Here is a 14,553-nt window from a genome sequence, read left to right on the forward strand (position 1 = left end):
CTGTTTGGATTGGTCAGATTGAGACTCTGACAGAGCCAAGAAGACGTGGCTGTGAAGCAAGACGTTCATTAGGTGAACTGATCCCGGGTCTTTGCTGCCTCGGCATCGGGGTCAAAGGTTGAGGGGATCCTGCAGCCAGGTGGTTCTGGCCTTCGGGCCATGGAGGTTCAGCCAAACAGCACCGAGGGAAATGAATGGTGCTGCTCGATTGGAGTGGCATTGTGGCTTTTCAGCTTTTTTCTTTGAATATTTTGGAATAATTGTAGTTTTGTTCCACAGAAACATCTAGAAACAGGCGAGTCCTAAACCAGGACCACATGCTGATTCTGCTGCCCTCTGCTGGCCTCGTCTAGGCTCTGCTACATTCTCAGATGGATGGAGATTTATTTACTCCTGTGTCTTGTTGAGAAGTTTTACATTTTCTACCTGTTGCTCGTCGTTCTCTCGTCTCCCCAGTCCATTAATGTCGTGTGTAAAAGTGAAACCACAAAGACAGCAGTCACTGTTCAACTTCACAATCAACCAGAATTTATTCAAACAATCAAATGCATAAAATCACATCAACAGCTCAACATAGTCTCCAGAAACCAAAGCCACAAAGAAGAAATTAATTACCTTGGAAAAATACAAGAATATGAAGACGCCTTCAGAGACACTGAGTGGCAGTTCAGACAGATCCAGTGATCTGATTGGCTGGTTTAGCTCCATTCCTTTTATATCCAGGCGTTTCTACTGTCTGATGGTCCAACATAGTGTTTAATGCTGTAATGTTGCTGTTTGCAGCCAGAGACCAGGCAGGTTTTACCGAGGTCAAGATGAATCCATCCTGCTGATCCTCCTGATCTTTCCCAGCAAACCAACAATAGATGTTCATTTCCTATGGAAACATTTTACTCAAGAAAGTGGAACCAAAGTTTATCAGCTATCTGTGTTTCATTTCAAACTGGTTCAAACTGGTTTCTGAGCCCACAGAGCTCTGCTGACCTCTGACCTCTGATCCAGGGCGTCAAACAGCAGATTTGATTATAAAAATTTGCACGTTTCATATAATATCTTCAAACTCTCATAAAACAGACATGAGCTTATTTCAATACCAAAACATCTGTTACACTTAATATTTTCTGATTAGTTCTCAACTTCTTAGTTATAATGAACTAAAACATTTTCAGATGAATATATAACTTCTACACTCTTAAGAATGTGATCTAATATAAAAACTACTGATTAGACTAATTTTAATTAAACCATGATCATTATATCTAAGAAAATGTTCTACTGATTAAGTTATGTATTGATTAAACCATGAATCTAAAACTAACCTAAACAATCAGGATCCGTCTAATATTTCAACATGTGCTAAAGTTAAACATTATTAAAACTAGCATCATGTTTCCAGCAGTCTGTATGAAGAGTCCATGACATCCTGTAGGACAGAGCCTTCTGTATTTTGGAGGCTTTAAAAGGGAATTTTACTGAGGCGTCTGTAAAACTCAGAAGAGTTTTGTGGTCCAACAAGCCGAGTTCAGAGAGACGGCTGGAATAAACCAGCGACAAGAACCAGAACCAGCACAGAGGTGTTTCTGTGGGAGATCAGGCCAAACCCAGATTCCTCAGTAACTCTGGAAGAGCTGAACATGAAGAAGGAAGGCGCGGCTGTTTGCTTCTGCAGCTTTATGAAAACTGAACAGCAGACACCAGGAGAAGTGAAGCCAGAGACTTTATGAAACCACTGAATGTTGTGATGCTGTTGAGCCGGTCAAACAGTTCAGAGCTGTTAAACTCACAGCAGGGTGGCAAAGTGTTTCTGTAAGGAAACGGTTCAGGGTCACCTCTCTGCTGCTCCAACTGCTTTGATTATCCAGGTAATTATTGACAGGCGAGCTGCTGCTCTACCTGTCAGAAAGTCATAAACGCAGCAGCAGGTTCACCTGTTGGCTCGTCAGCCAGGAAGCCGCAGTCGGCTGCAGGTGCCTCCAGGTGTGGCTCACAACATTTCTCTGTTGCTTCAGACCTAAAGTCTCAGCTCTCCTGCGCGCTCTCAGCCTCCAAGGTAAGCTCTAACTTGTCTCTGCTCCGGTTCTCAGTGCAGGACACACAGCAGCGGCTAGCTGCTAGCGGCTAGCCGCAGGAATCTTATTTACATGTTTAGTTTCATCTGAGGAGCTAACGCTGTGACCTGCTGACTCCTTGATGATTCTTCGCTTCGCTCCGGATGATTTCTGCATTCCTGTAAGAACCACATGGCAGACAGGTGCAGGAGGCGCTAGGCATGATGGGTAAACCCCTTAATAGGCTCACCAATCAGCGTTTTTCTCACTGATTGGTGAGCTGTTCAGTCTTTGTCTCTCCAGTTTCTTCACATGGTGTGGACATGCTTTTATTTCCATTCCTGAGTTCTAGTTTGGGTTTTCTATGCTTCCCACTTTCCTTCCTGTTGTATTTCAGCCTTGGACTTTCCTTAACCCGGTTTTAGGAGTTTTTGTAGACGATTCTTCTGCTTGATGCCAAAGATCAAACACAGGATGTGTGTAAGAAATGAGAAGCTCCTCATTGCACCACCTGATCCAATTGTAGGATCCAACCTGTTGGCCTAGTTAAATCCTGTTGTCTGCTGTTTTTGACCAGACAGTAGGTCAATGCTAAAGACACTAACTGTGCAGAATGCTGCATCCAAGTACGTTAATGGGAAGACATTCCAGCCATCTTTATGCTAAATGGCTTCTGAAGCAGATACATCAGAACCGGGCCGGAGAGAACGGACCGGACCGTCGGGGTCCAAAGTCCTCCTTCAGTCCTCCTTTCCCAAAGGGAAATTCAGATGAAAGGAAACCTTGGATTTTATTTAGGAATGAAGGTCAGAGTCTGGAGGAAACATGAGGAGCTCAACAAAGTTTCACCTGAAAGGAAAAAGGTTTAGAAAGACGAGAGGATAAAGACGATTCTGCTGTAGAAAACTGCAGAACAACCGAAACGCTGTTCTCTGGGAAATCAACTGGAATATGAAACTGGACCTGCAGTCCTGAATGTCTCCACTGGTGGGTAGTAACTAGTTACTAGTTACCAGTGGTGGGTACTTGTACTTTGTTACTGCACTTAAGTGCAATTTTCTTGTATCCATACTTTACTTAAGTAGATTTAATAATGGATACTTTCGAATTTTACTCCACTACATTTTACAGTAAGTATCTGTACTTTCTACTTCACTATATTTCTACAAAACCGTCGCGTTACTCGTTACTTGTTACATCCGAGTCGCATTGAGCTTTTTTCCGTTAAAATGTGAAGTTCAGGGCCTGAACGTGGCGCCGTAAAATCCCAGCAGTAACGTGACTTCCTGATTCTGTTGTCTCCCATCGCCTCCTGCAGACATGCGCAGTGGTTCCTCTGAGCGGGAGAAGATTCTGTCAGTCAGTAACAGAAATCCACTACATAAATCATCAGATTTAATCAGCAGCGCTTCGTCCAACTTTTATTGTCACTTGGAAAGGAAGCTAAAAGAAAGATAAGCTAACATGATGTTAGCAAAGCTAGCTGTACAGAGACTCATATGAATATGAATAAAAGTTGTCTCTCATACGCTGAATTATTGTGAGGTGTTGACTGACTGAGGTGTCGCATATATGGGGCAACACTGTGACCAAAGTCTACAATATAGAGATATAACATTCACCAACGATCCGATTCTTCTGAACGGATCTTTACTAAGTCCAATAAGACTGAGAGCCGCTCTTTGTTCTTGTGATACTGTACACTGCAGTAGCTATTATTATTTTATTTAATTGAAATATATATGGATTTATTTAATTGGCGAGTAAATAAAACTAGAACATAAGAACGCAGAGCTGCTCGTTGCTCTTTGGTTGATTTCGTCTCCTGTCATGGTGGCAGACGGTGACAACAGTCACTTCCTTCTGCTTGTTACTTCTTGCTTGTTGCGCCATGGACAGTGTTCATAGTTGAGCATTGTTTACCGTTAATACATTGTCTTAGTTTCTATGTTTAATGGTGCAGACGGTGGTGGTTTCTGACGTGGGCAGCTGCCCAGGGCGTTATCTTTTTAGGGGTGGCAGGAAACCTTCAGAGCACAGAGATGGAAGCAAAGCAGAATGAAGAAGAGTTTGAATTGATAATGATGCTGGTTACATTTATTTCAGCTCTAAGTATTTAATATCTCGGTGTTTTTATGGGAACGTGGATTTTTCAGATCAATTTGAGAAGCAATTTTTATAAGTGCACTTAATTTTATAGAGTCATGTAGCGCGGCGTTTTGGTCTCAGGTTCGGTGGCCTTGACTACAACACTGCTGCCTTGGTTGCATGTCCTCCTCCACCTTCTTTCCATCCCCTTTCTGATGGATTTCTTTCAAAATAAATGCCACTAGTGGCAAAAAAGTGAAGTTTATTCTATGTTAGAACAGGAGACAAAATGTTTCCATCCCTGAAATTATGATCCATAGAATCACATATCTAAGTCTAAATATGTTACAGAGTAAACACAACAACAACAACATGCTTTATCTGTGTCATTGTTCATTAAAATGCAACATTTATGATGTATTAAAATTAAATACGATGGATACACTTAATGATATTGTATTAGCGATTAGGTAATGCATTCAGCAAGTACTTTTACTTTAATACTTAAGTATTTTTAAAAGCCAGTACTTTTTTACTTTTACTCAAGTAAAAATGTTAATGTGGTACTTTTACTTTTACTTAAGTACATTGTTTGAGTACTTTCTCCACCACAGCAGCACATGGTTACAGCTTGTTTCTGAACTGATGAACCAGCTCTGAGTTTTGCTGTTTTCTTTTACTCTCATCTCCTATAAAGCTTTTTACTGGAGCTTTAGGCTAGCTAGGCCTCGAATTGACTCGGAGTCCGGCGACCTTTGACCTGTAACCAGCCGTCGGCCCGCAGCCATGCCGCCTCCAGGAGCCTGTCTGAACATCATGGAGGCCCGCCAGCGCCGGGACGGCTTTGGCCACGCCTGCAGCCCCGGCCGACTCTTCGGACAGGACTTCCGGCAGCTGAAGGAGTTCTGTGTCGGCAGGCGGCTCAAGTTCATCGACGACATGTTCCCTCCTGACAGCAAGTCCATCGGACAGGGAGTCCTGAGCCCCTCGGACCTGGCCCGGGTCGTCTGGCTCCGGCCAGCGGTGAGTGGTTTCGGATTAGGTTGATCAGACGCTGCAGGTGTCAGATGAAAATCTGGTTGACTTGTTGCTTCTTGCAGAGAATTGCTCAGAACCCGTCCTTCGTCCTGCAAGGGTTCTCCAGGTTTGACTTTGGTCAAGGAGTTCTGGGTGAGGCCGCCGTTCCTGTTGTACGCCGTTCCATCGGATTTCCTGGTAACTTGTTTGTTTCTCTGAGCAGGAAACTGCTGGTTTCTGGCGTCGATCGGAGCGCTGACGTTCCAGGATCAAATCCTCCAGCAGGTCGTCCCTCAGGAACAAGACTTTGATGAGAACTACTGCGGCCTGTTTCATTTCAGGGTAAAACACGTTCGTCTCCATGGAAACAGGCCTGGCAGCGGTTTTTACAAGTGCTCGTCCTGCCAGGCCGTCGGTGTGGCTTTCTGAGTGACACTCGATGAACCGTAACGTCCTGGATGGAGCCGTTCCGACCCGGCTTGGTCTCTTCTGTCTGCGCCGCAATAACTCAATTTACTGACCCAGAAATTTGGGGCGTGCTGTGGTGGCGCAGGGGGTTAGCACGCCCCACATTTGGAGGCCTTAGACCCGCGGACGTCGCGGGTTCCACTCCCGGTCCCGATGACCTTTGCCGCATGTCCTCCTTCAAAAATGGCGCCGGCTCAGCTGGCTGCCTGCAGACGCAGCTCCTGTCATGTGTGTTAATCTGTGTATAAAAAATTCTTGCTGTAACTGCGAAATAATTTCCCTGCTGGGATGAATAAAGTAATTCTTCTTCTTCTTCTTCTTCTATTGCCAGCAGCAATATAGCTGTCATTTTGAGACCATCGTCAACTAATCTAATAATTATTATCAAGAACATTCAACAATGGAGCTGTAAAACATTTTAAATAAACAAAAGAACAATAATTAAAATGGATTATGATGATTCTCAATATTAATATTTCAGCTTGGACAGGGAAAACGGGCAAAATCCCCAGATTTTCATTGATATTTGAGGGAAACGTGTCTTTAACGACCGTTGTCCAAACTGGACTTATTGAGCTCATTTTAATTTTATTAATTTCATTCATTTATTCATTCATTCTTCTCCGTTCCGCTGCAGTCTGATGAAGTCCATGGGTTTTTCTTCACTCTGGTTCCGTCTGCATATTTCCTCATCCAGTTTCAAACAGGGTTGTAGGTTCAACTTCCCCACAGGCAGAAGGTTCTGCATTTGGCTGAGTAACATGGTGGATATTTGACCCCGGCTTGGTTTCCTGGCGCTGAAGTCCGTTGAGGTCGGAGCGTTGGGAACCAGAACCGTAACGTGTGTTTGGGATTGTTGTCCAACTGGGTCCAGGTTGGAGCTAAATCTGGAGCCTGACCTCCTTCGTTAGTCATTTTGTACGATGCAGAGGACTGCTGCTAATGAAACAGTCCCACAGGATGACACTGCCACCACCATGCCTGACTTTTCATTGAGATCTACAATTGAGATCTCTAATTGTTCAGTCTTTGTTTCCTCTGAACAGAGGAGCAGCAGCTCGTAGTCTGGATTGTTCCTGAACATCCAAACCTGTAAGTGAGGAAAACTATGGAGGAAATAAAGGGTTCAAACAGAAAACATTAGAACCTCCGATTGTTCTGACCGTAGTCACCATGATAGGCGTATGTAAACTTCTGAACACAAATGTGTATTTGGCAGTTGGTTCTCTGGGATAACAGAAAGTTTTTCCTCTGTTTAGTTCTGGAGATTTGGGAAGTGGGTGGACGTCGTGATTGATGACAAGCTGCCAACCATCAACGGCAGCCTGATCTTCGTTCATTCCAAGAAACAGAACGAGTTCTGGCCCGCCCTGCTGGAGAAAGCATACGCCAAGTACACTCGGACCGCTGGTGTTCAGCAGCTTCCTCTCTGTGGTCTGTGTGTTAACGTTCATGCCTTCCTCCATCAGGGTTTGTGGCTCCTACACCGACATGAATGCTGGGACTCCTGCAGAGGCCATGATGGACTTCACTGGAGGCGTCCACATGAGCATCCAGCTGTCGGATCCTCCTCCGGACCTGTGGGGGCTGATGTCCAGAGCCGGGAACTTTAGCGCTCTGCTCAGCTGTAGTACGCCACAAGGGGTACGAAGAAATCTGTCCTCCATTTTCTCATGACGTTCACCTCAAGGAATGCCAGTTTATCTAAAAAAGATCATTAAAAACCTAGAAAGCTTTTTTCTAGTTTCTTTATTAGTTTTCTACTAACATCTAATTGGAATGGGTTGAATAAACCACCATCCATGTTGGATTTGCAGCATCTACTGCTCTCAGAAACATGAATTCTTGTTTTGCATCTGTAGGAGTCATCCTCGTTGACCTTGTCTCCCAACGGCCTAGTCCAGGGCCACGCCTACACTGTGACTGGCGTCGTCCAGGTGAAGGCTCCCACCAGCAGGCATGGTCGTAATAAACATGGCTGTTGCTGACGGTGTGTGTTGCTGGTCAGATGATGAGCAGAGGGAAGCCGGTGAAGATGCTGCGTCTGTGGAATCCCTGGGGAAAAGGAGAGTGGAACGGAGACTGGAGCGACCGGTGAAGAACTTCATCTCTGATTCATGATAAATGGCTCTGCAGCTGAAGATGGTTCATTCATCTGATGTTAAATAATGATGCAAACAGTTAACGACCGCTGCTGTCCCTACAGCTCGTCTCTGTGGCAAACCGTGAGCTCCCAAGATCGAGAGAAATGCCTTTCAGTGGTCGACGACGGAGAGTTTTGGTGAGTGAACTCAGTTAAATTAGTTATCCAGACGTCTCGTTTTATTTCCCCTAAAAGCTTAAAGTTGACGTTTTATTTGACATCATTAATGATGACAGGATGACGCTGGAGGACTTCTCCAAGTTCTTCACAGATCTTAACATCTGTGGTCTGAACCCGAACTTCCTGGACGAAGACTCGTCTTCCCAGTGGACGACCTCTGTGGCGGAGGGCCGGTGGGTGGCGGGAACAACGGCTGGAGGCTGCATGAATTACAAAGGTAATCGATTACAACTGCTGCAGAAAATACCAAAATGTTTTAAACAATGTAAGCAATCTTTTCAGTAAATCGAACAGAGGAAAGGCTGAAAGGCTCAGTGTGGACAAAACTAAAACTGTTTGGAGGTTTTACAGTCAAATATGTGAATTAAAATATTCCAGGGAAAAACAACTGCTTAGAATAAAAGTAAAGATAGATATGTAGAAGGAAGCAGCAACTTTTCTCTTACATAATCCATCCAAACTGAAGTTTTGAAAACTGGTCAGTTGATGGGAAGATGTTGGGATGTAAATCAGGGCGAAGCGACGTCTCTGCTCTGGTCGGTCACATGAAGGCAGCTGGATGAAGCCGAACTGGAAGACGTCACTTTGGACTGAAAACCTGCACAAGGTTCAGCAGGAGTCCAACAGAAAAGATCTCAGTCCAAGTTTTCAGTTTCAGTTTTAATGATTAATTCTTAAAATTCAAACATGAACTTCAGTAAACTTGTTTCTGATAAGAGCAGGTAGAAGTTTATGACACATTGTTTCAACGTCAGAAAACAGAAAGTCTTCTGTCAATAAAAACTGCAGCTTTCCTGAAACTGATCCAGTTTCCCAGTAAGACAAACATATGAAGACAAAACAAGTTAAATAATGTCAGACCTTTATGACCGAAAGTACATAGTACAGCATGAAGAAGGTTCCCCTGAACTCTGGCTGATGGAGTGCTGCGCACCGCAGCGTAGCTCTGAACCCTGAACCCTGAACCCTGAACCCTGAACAGGACCCCAACACGATGCAAGGCAGAAAATCTGACAGATTTCTTCTCACTAACCCAGTTCATGCAGCTTCTTGGCTTTAGTTGTCCATTCCTTGCTGAGAAGCCTGACCTCTGTCTGCAGACAGCTTCTGGACCAATCCGCAGTACCAAGTCAAGCTGTGTGGCGAGAAGGCTGAGAAAAACATCCTGGTGTCTCTGATGCAAAAACCTGACAAGAGGAACCGACACCTGGTCCAGAACCTCCACATCGGCTTCTCCATATTTCAGGTAAATCTCAGCCGTTTGACACCAGGAGTCCTCCTACTGACTGGGTCAGATCTGGGTCAGTGCTGTGTTTCAGTTGCACCAAACAGGAACAGTTTAAGCTGTGAGCATGGAGGAGGAGGCTGGTTCTGCACCATAGAATCCAGTTTATCAGAGGAACATGTAACACACACACCAGTAAATCCACTGAGTTAGTTTTCCTCCACATGTCGAGTTTGAGACCGAATCCTGCTGCACACAGGAAGCATTTCCTCTGGCTTTTCTTAAAAATGAAGGCCGATTCACAACCAAAAGCACTGCTGGTTCCTCAGACAGTAACCTGCATGTTTCCTGCTGGTGGTCCCCAGAAGTCAGGAAATCTGTGATTTACCAACCTGCTGTTCAGTAGGTATCCAGCAGATTACTCTAATTATTACACTGCAGTTCTCCGAAAATCATCTTCACAGCATCTCGATGATCAGGGGAAATGTGTAGAGAAATCTCGCTGTGTGAACCAGGTTGGAGCACCATGTTGGGAAACATTTGGGACCCTGGGAGCCCTTTAGGGACCACCTGACCCGAGACCAAGACCAGCGCCCCGCGCTACACGACCCAATGAAATGTGAAATATGATCAAAATTGCTTCTCAAATTGATCTGAAAGATTCACATTCCCATAAAAAACACCTAGATATTAAATACTTAGAGCTGAAATAAATTTAACCAGTATCATTATCAATAAAAACTCTTCTTCATTCTGCCTTGCTTCCATCTCTGGTCTTGTGCCATCCCAAAAAGACGGCGCCCTGGGCGGTTGCCCATATGGCCCATGTCAGAAACCACCACTGTCTGCACATTAAACGGAGAATTAACACCGTTCCCCGACGGTAAACGGCGTTCATCTATGAACACCGTGCAAGGCGCAACAAGCCAGAAGGAACCAAGCACAAGGCGACCGACTTTCTCTCCTGCTGCATGAAGCCCAGCAGCTCAGAGCTGTAACATCTGACAGGAGACGGAAACAGTCAGAGAGCAATGAGCATGCTCTGCTGCTCTTAAGTTCTTGGGTTTTATTTATTTACTAATAAATATCAATGTATATAATTAAATAAAATGATCATAGCTACTGCAGAATACCAGAGCATCACAAGAACAAAGAGCAGCTCTCAGTGAGGCTCCAGTCCCACCGTTCTTAGTAAAGACCCGTTTAGTAAAATCAGATCGTTCATGAATGTAACATCACTGTATTGCAGACTTTTGGTCACAGCGTTGTCCCGTACATGCGACAACAAATAAACTGGACAGTTTGCTGACAATTTAGTGATAATTTTACAGTTGTGGTTTTGACGAGTCTTGAAATAAAATCCTCAACGCCCAAGACCGAGACCGGTCTCCAGTTCTACAACACTACTTGTAGACACCCTGAACCCGCCACCAACGGTTCCCTGTGAGTAAATAATAGCTCAGCATCCTATGAATATACAGGAGACATAAATCCATCGTGGTTCTCTGTTGGCACCCTGCAGGTAAGCATAAGGTTGTTTGTTTCATGTCTAAATATAAGCTGATTTCTTTTCATCTGATTTGCTTCCAGGTGAAAGAACAGGTAAGACATATTTTCACAGTTTCAACATTCATTTCATATTTAATAAATCAGCGTTGGAGACCTGAGACGTTCTGTGTTGCCACAGCATCGGGCACACAGGGGGAAATTCACGGCCTCGTTCTTCAGCTCTCAACAACCCGTCGCCCAAACGAAGACCTTCATGAACGCTCGGGAAGTGATGGAGCTGCTGACGCTGAAGCCTGGAGACTACATGATCGTCCCGTCCACCTTCCATCCCAACGAGACGGCGTCCTTCCTCCTGACCATCCTGTCCAAGACCGAGACCCGCTGCTAGTACGTCTCTGCATCATCAACACGGTCGTCCTGTCCTACGTCTGTTATGGACGGACGCTCAGCTTCTACTCTGGAATAAGGAGTGTTTGTTTGTAAAGACACTTTGTGTGAATGTTTTTGCTCACAGTGAGAACTCTGGTGAGCGCTCTCCAGAACCGGTTCCAGAGGTACCAGATCACATCATCACAGATCATGTCTGGCTGACGAGGCATTGACTGAATTCAAACATGGCCGATGTGTTTTTCAGCCAATGAAGGTGAAGAACAGACAGGAGGATGAAAATAAGAACGCTTTCTTCCGTCAACATTCAGACAAGGTACATTTATCAACATTTATTTAGACCAAGGCCAGAACTTTAGTACTTTAACTTCAATTAATTAATTACAGGGCTTTTATATGAGTTAAATATTTCAACATAACGTTAAAGGCAGCAATGGACAACATAGCTGCTGTTTTGAGCATTTATCTGCTTCTAAACAATCTGATTGGACGCTGGAAAAGACAAAACTCTCCATTCAAATTGGGCTAAAAGGAGTTAGCCTATCAGCAAAGCTATTCTGGTCTAAAATAGCATCTCTATGCTAAACATGTAGCAGCTAACGCTAATGTCAGCGTCTACAGTCCACATTTCTGCAGAAGCTCCATGAATGATCTGGAGTTCCTGAAACTCAGGAAAGATGAACGTTTTACTCCAATGTGGTGGTTGAAGAACCTGAAGATTAAAAACCATAAATGTTATTTTTTTCAATAATTTATGTGTATAAAGGAGTTTTGAGTTGAAAATGTTGATATGATTAATTACAGACCCTGCAATTAACTCAAACAATTTAATGAGTCCCACCACTAGTTTAATCCAGACACAGGTAAACAGTTCTGAGTTTTTGGAGTTTTTAGAGACGGATTGCAGAAACGTCGGGTTAGAAACATCAGCTGAGTGTCGTTTGTTTCCTGCAGTATGAAGAGATGGATGCAGAGCAGCTCCAGAGAATCCTAAACGAGAACCTTCTGAAAGGTCCAGACCGCGAAATCCTTCAGTGATCATCAACATGAGCAGCTATCACTGCTAACAGTCGCTGCCAACTGTCGCTGCTAACTATCGCTGCTAACTGCCGCTGCTAACTATTGCTGCTAACTGTCGCTGCTAACTGTCGCTGCTAACTATCGCTGCTAACTGATGTTGCTAACTATCGATGCTAACTATCGCTGCTAACTGTCGCTGCTAACTGCCGCTGCTAACTATTGCTGCTAACTGATGTTGCTAACTGTCGCTGCTAACTGATGTTGCTAACTATTGATGCTAACTGTCGCTGCTAACTGATGTTGCTAACTATCGCTGCTAACTATTGCTGCTAACTGATGTTGCTAACTATCGCTGCTAACTGTTGCTGCTAACTGATGTTGCTAACTATCGATGCTAACTGTCGCTGCTAACTGATGTTGCTAACTGTCGCTGCTAACTATTGCTGCTAACTGATGTTGCTAACTATCGCTGCTAACTGTCGCTGCTAACTATTGCTGCTAACTGATGTTGCTAACTGTCGCTGCTAACTGTCGCTGCTAACTGATGTTGCTAACTATCGATGCTAACTGTCGCTGCTAACTGATGTTGCTAACTATCGCTGCTAACTGTCGCTGCTAACTATTGCTGCTAACTGATGTTGCTAACTATCGCTGCTAACTGTTGCTGCTAACTGTTGCTGCTAACTCTCGCTGCTAACTATTGCTGCTAACTGATGTTGCTAACTATCGCTGCTAACTGTCGCTGCTAACTCTGCTAACTGTCGCTGCTAACTCTGCTAACTATCGCTGCTAACTATTGCTGCTAACTGATGTTGCTAACTATCGCTGCTAACTGTTGCTGCTAACTGTTGCTGCTAACTATCGCTGCTAACTATCGCTGCTAACTGTCGCTGCTAACTGTCGCTGCTAACTGATGTTGCTAACTATCGATGCTAACTGTCGCTGCTAACTGATGTTGCTAACTATCGCTGCTAACTGTCGCTGCTAACTGATGTTGCTAACTATCGCTGCTAACTGTTGCTGCTAACTGTTGCTGCTAACTGTCGCTGCTAACTATCGCTGCTAACTATTGCTGCTAACTGATGTTGCTAACTATCGCTGCTAACTGTCGCTGCTAACTCTGCTAACTGTCGCTGCTAACTCTGCTAACTGTCGCTGCTAACTATTGCTGCTAACTGATGTTGCTAACTATCGCTGCTAACTGTTGCTGCTAACAGTTGCTGCTAACTGTCGCTGCTAACTATTGCTGCTAACTATTGCTGCTAACTGTTGCTGCTAACTCTGCTAACTATCGTTGCTAACTGTTGCTGCTAAGTATCGCTGCTAACTGTCGCTGCTAACTATCACTGCTAACACTGCTGCTAACTCTGCTAACTGTCGCTGCTAACTATCGCTGCTAACTATCGCTGCTAACGCTGCTAACTGATGCTGCCAACGATCACTGCCATCGCTGCTATGCTAACGCTTTGCGCTTGGATCTGCAGGAGACCTGAAGTCCGGAGGTTTCAGCATCGACGCCTGTCGGAGCATGGTGGCCCTCATGGACGTATCCTGCTGCCATGTTCAGAACCGCCCAGCCCGTCTTGGCAGGGTTCTCCTTTGCTAACATCAGACAGATAAATGGAGTAAACACAAAAAGCAGCTTTTAAATTAACATTTTATTTAATAAGAGAAAAACAACCAAACTGTTTCTGTTGAGTTGCCATAGTAACACCCAGACCTGAGAGCTGCCTGACCTCTAACCTCATGAAATGATGTGAACAGAACCCGTCTGACAGCAGGAAGTAGGCCGGGAACCAAGTCAGAACCAGGACCTGTGAAGACGCTGCTGCAGTTGTTAATTCAGTTTGTTCATTTTGTTTTTTCACACACAATCCAACAAATTCCATGGTGAACTTACAACACGCTGCTCCACCGCGTCACAGATCTGCAGGAATCAACGCCACTAGACGCCTGGATGAGCTCCTCTGATCTGAGACTTTAGGCCTCTGGTTCTGGAAATGTTCTGCAGCTGCTAGAAGACCCACTTTGGAACCAGCTTTATGTGGCAATGGAGGGTCAGGGCAGAGGTCAGAGGTCAGCCGGATCTCTAGTTTCCAGCTGGAAGAACTGAAGCTGTGTTGACTCTAGATCTGTAACTCTAGATCTGTAACTCTAGAGCGTTCCTCTTTAGGTCCGAAGATAACTTCAGTTTCTGTTCAGCCGGAGAAAGTTTTGTCACCTTCACACATTGATCTGTTGTCTGTTCAGTGATTAGATGGGGTCAAAGGTCACCTGGTGACATTGTAATGTAGAGGTGTGTATCATTTGCGTCGTCACGGTAACTAATCAGATTTGAGTTATAACCTGAGCTAATGGATATTAAATAGAAAAGGCCCCTGTACTAAGCCGTGGGAAACCCCGTCTGTGGCCAGTTTGATGAGAACTGGATCATTTGTTGCTTTCTGAGGTTTCTGCAGGTTTAATGA

General features: G+C 44.6%; 1 protein-coding gene across 1 annotated transcript in view; it reads left to right on the top strand.

Annotated features, from left to right (window-relative positions):
• Window positions 1-1,335: 1,335 nt before the first annotated feature.
• The window catches only part of LOC116725466 (calpain-8-like), a 14,229-nt gene continuing 1,011 nt past the window's right edge, over window positions 1,336-14,553 (top strand). The window contains exons 1-17 of the mRNA XM_032571537.1: window positions 1,336-2,050; window positions 4,834-5,159; window positions 5,237-5,306; window positions 5,377-5,495; window positions 6,881-7,014; window positions 7,091-7,265; window positions 7,484-7,558; window positions 7,630-7,715; window positions 7,828-7,902; window positions 8,001-8,161; window positions 9,045-9,190; window positions 10,760-10,771; window positions 10,857-11,065; window positions 11,193-11,232; window positions 11,313-11,381; window positions 12,020-12,077; window positions 13,570-13,631. Coding sequence (XP_032427428.1) covers window positions 4,923-5,159; window positions 5,237-5,306; window positions 5,377-5,495; window positions 6,881-7,014; window positions 7,091-7,265; window positions 7,484-7,558; window positions 7,630-7,715; window positions 7,828-7,902; window positions 8,001-8,161; window positions 9,045-9,190; window positions 10,760-10,771; window positions 10,857-11,065; window positions 11,193-11,232; window positions 11,313-11,381; window positions 12,020-12,077; window positions 13,570-13,631 — 1,728 coding nt within the window. The 5' untranslated portion in view covers window positions 1,336-2,050; window positions 4,834-4,922. The remainder of the gene's footprint in view (window positions 2,051-4,833; window positions 5,160-5,236; window positions 5,307-5,376; window positions 5,496-6,880; window positions 7,015-7,090; window positions 7,266-7,483; window positions 7,559-7,629; window positions 7,716-7,827; window positions 7,903-8,000; window positions 8,162-9,044; window positions 9,191-10,759; window positions 10,772-10,856; window positions 11,066-11,192; window positions 11,233-11,312; window positions 11,382-12,019; window positions 12,078-13,569; window positions 13,632-14,553) is intronic.

This window comes from Xiphophorus hellerii, chromosome 9, assembly GCF_003331165.1.
Source record: "Xiphophorus hellerii strain 12219 chromosome 9, Xiphophorus_hellerii-4.1, whole genome shotgun sequence".
In the NCBI taxonomy this organism is placed as follows: domain Eukaryota; kingdom Metazoa; phylum Chordata; class Actinopteri; order Cyprinodontiformes; family Poeciliidae; genus Xiphophorus; species Xiphophorus hellerii.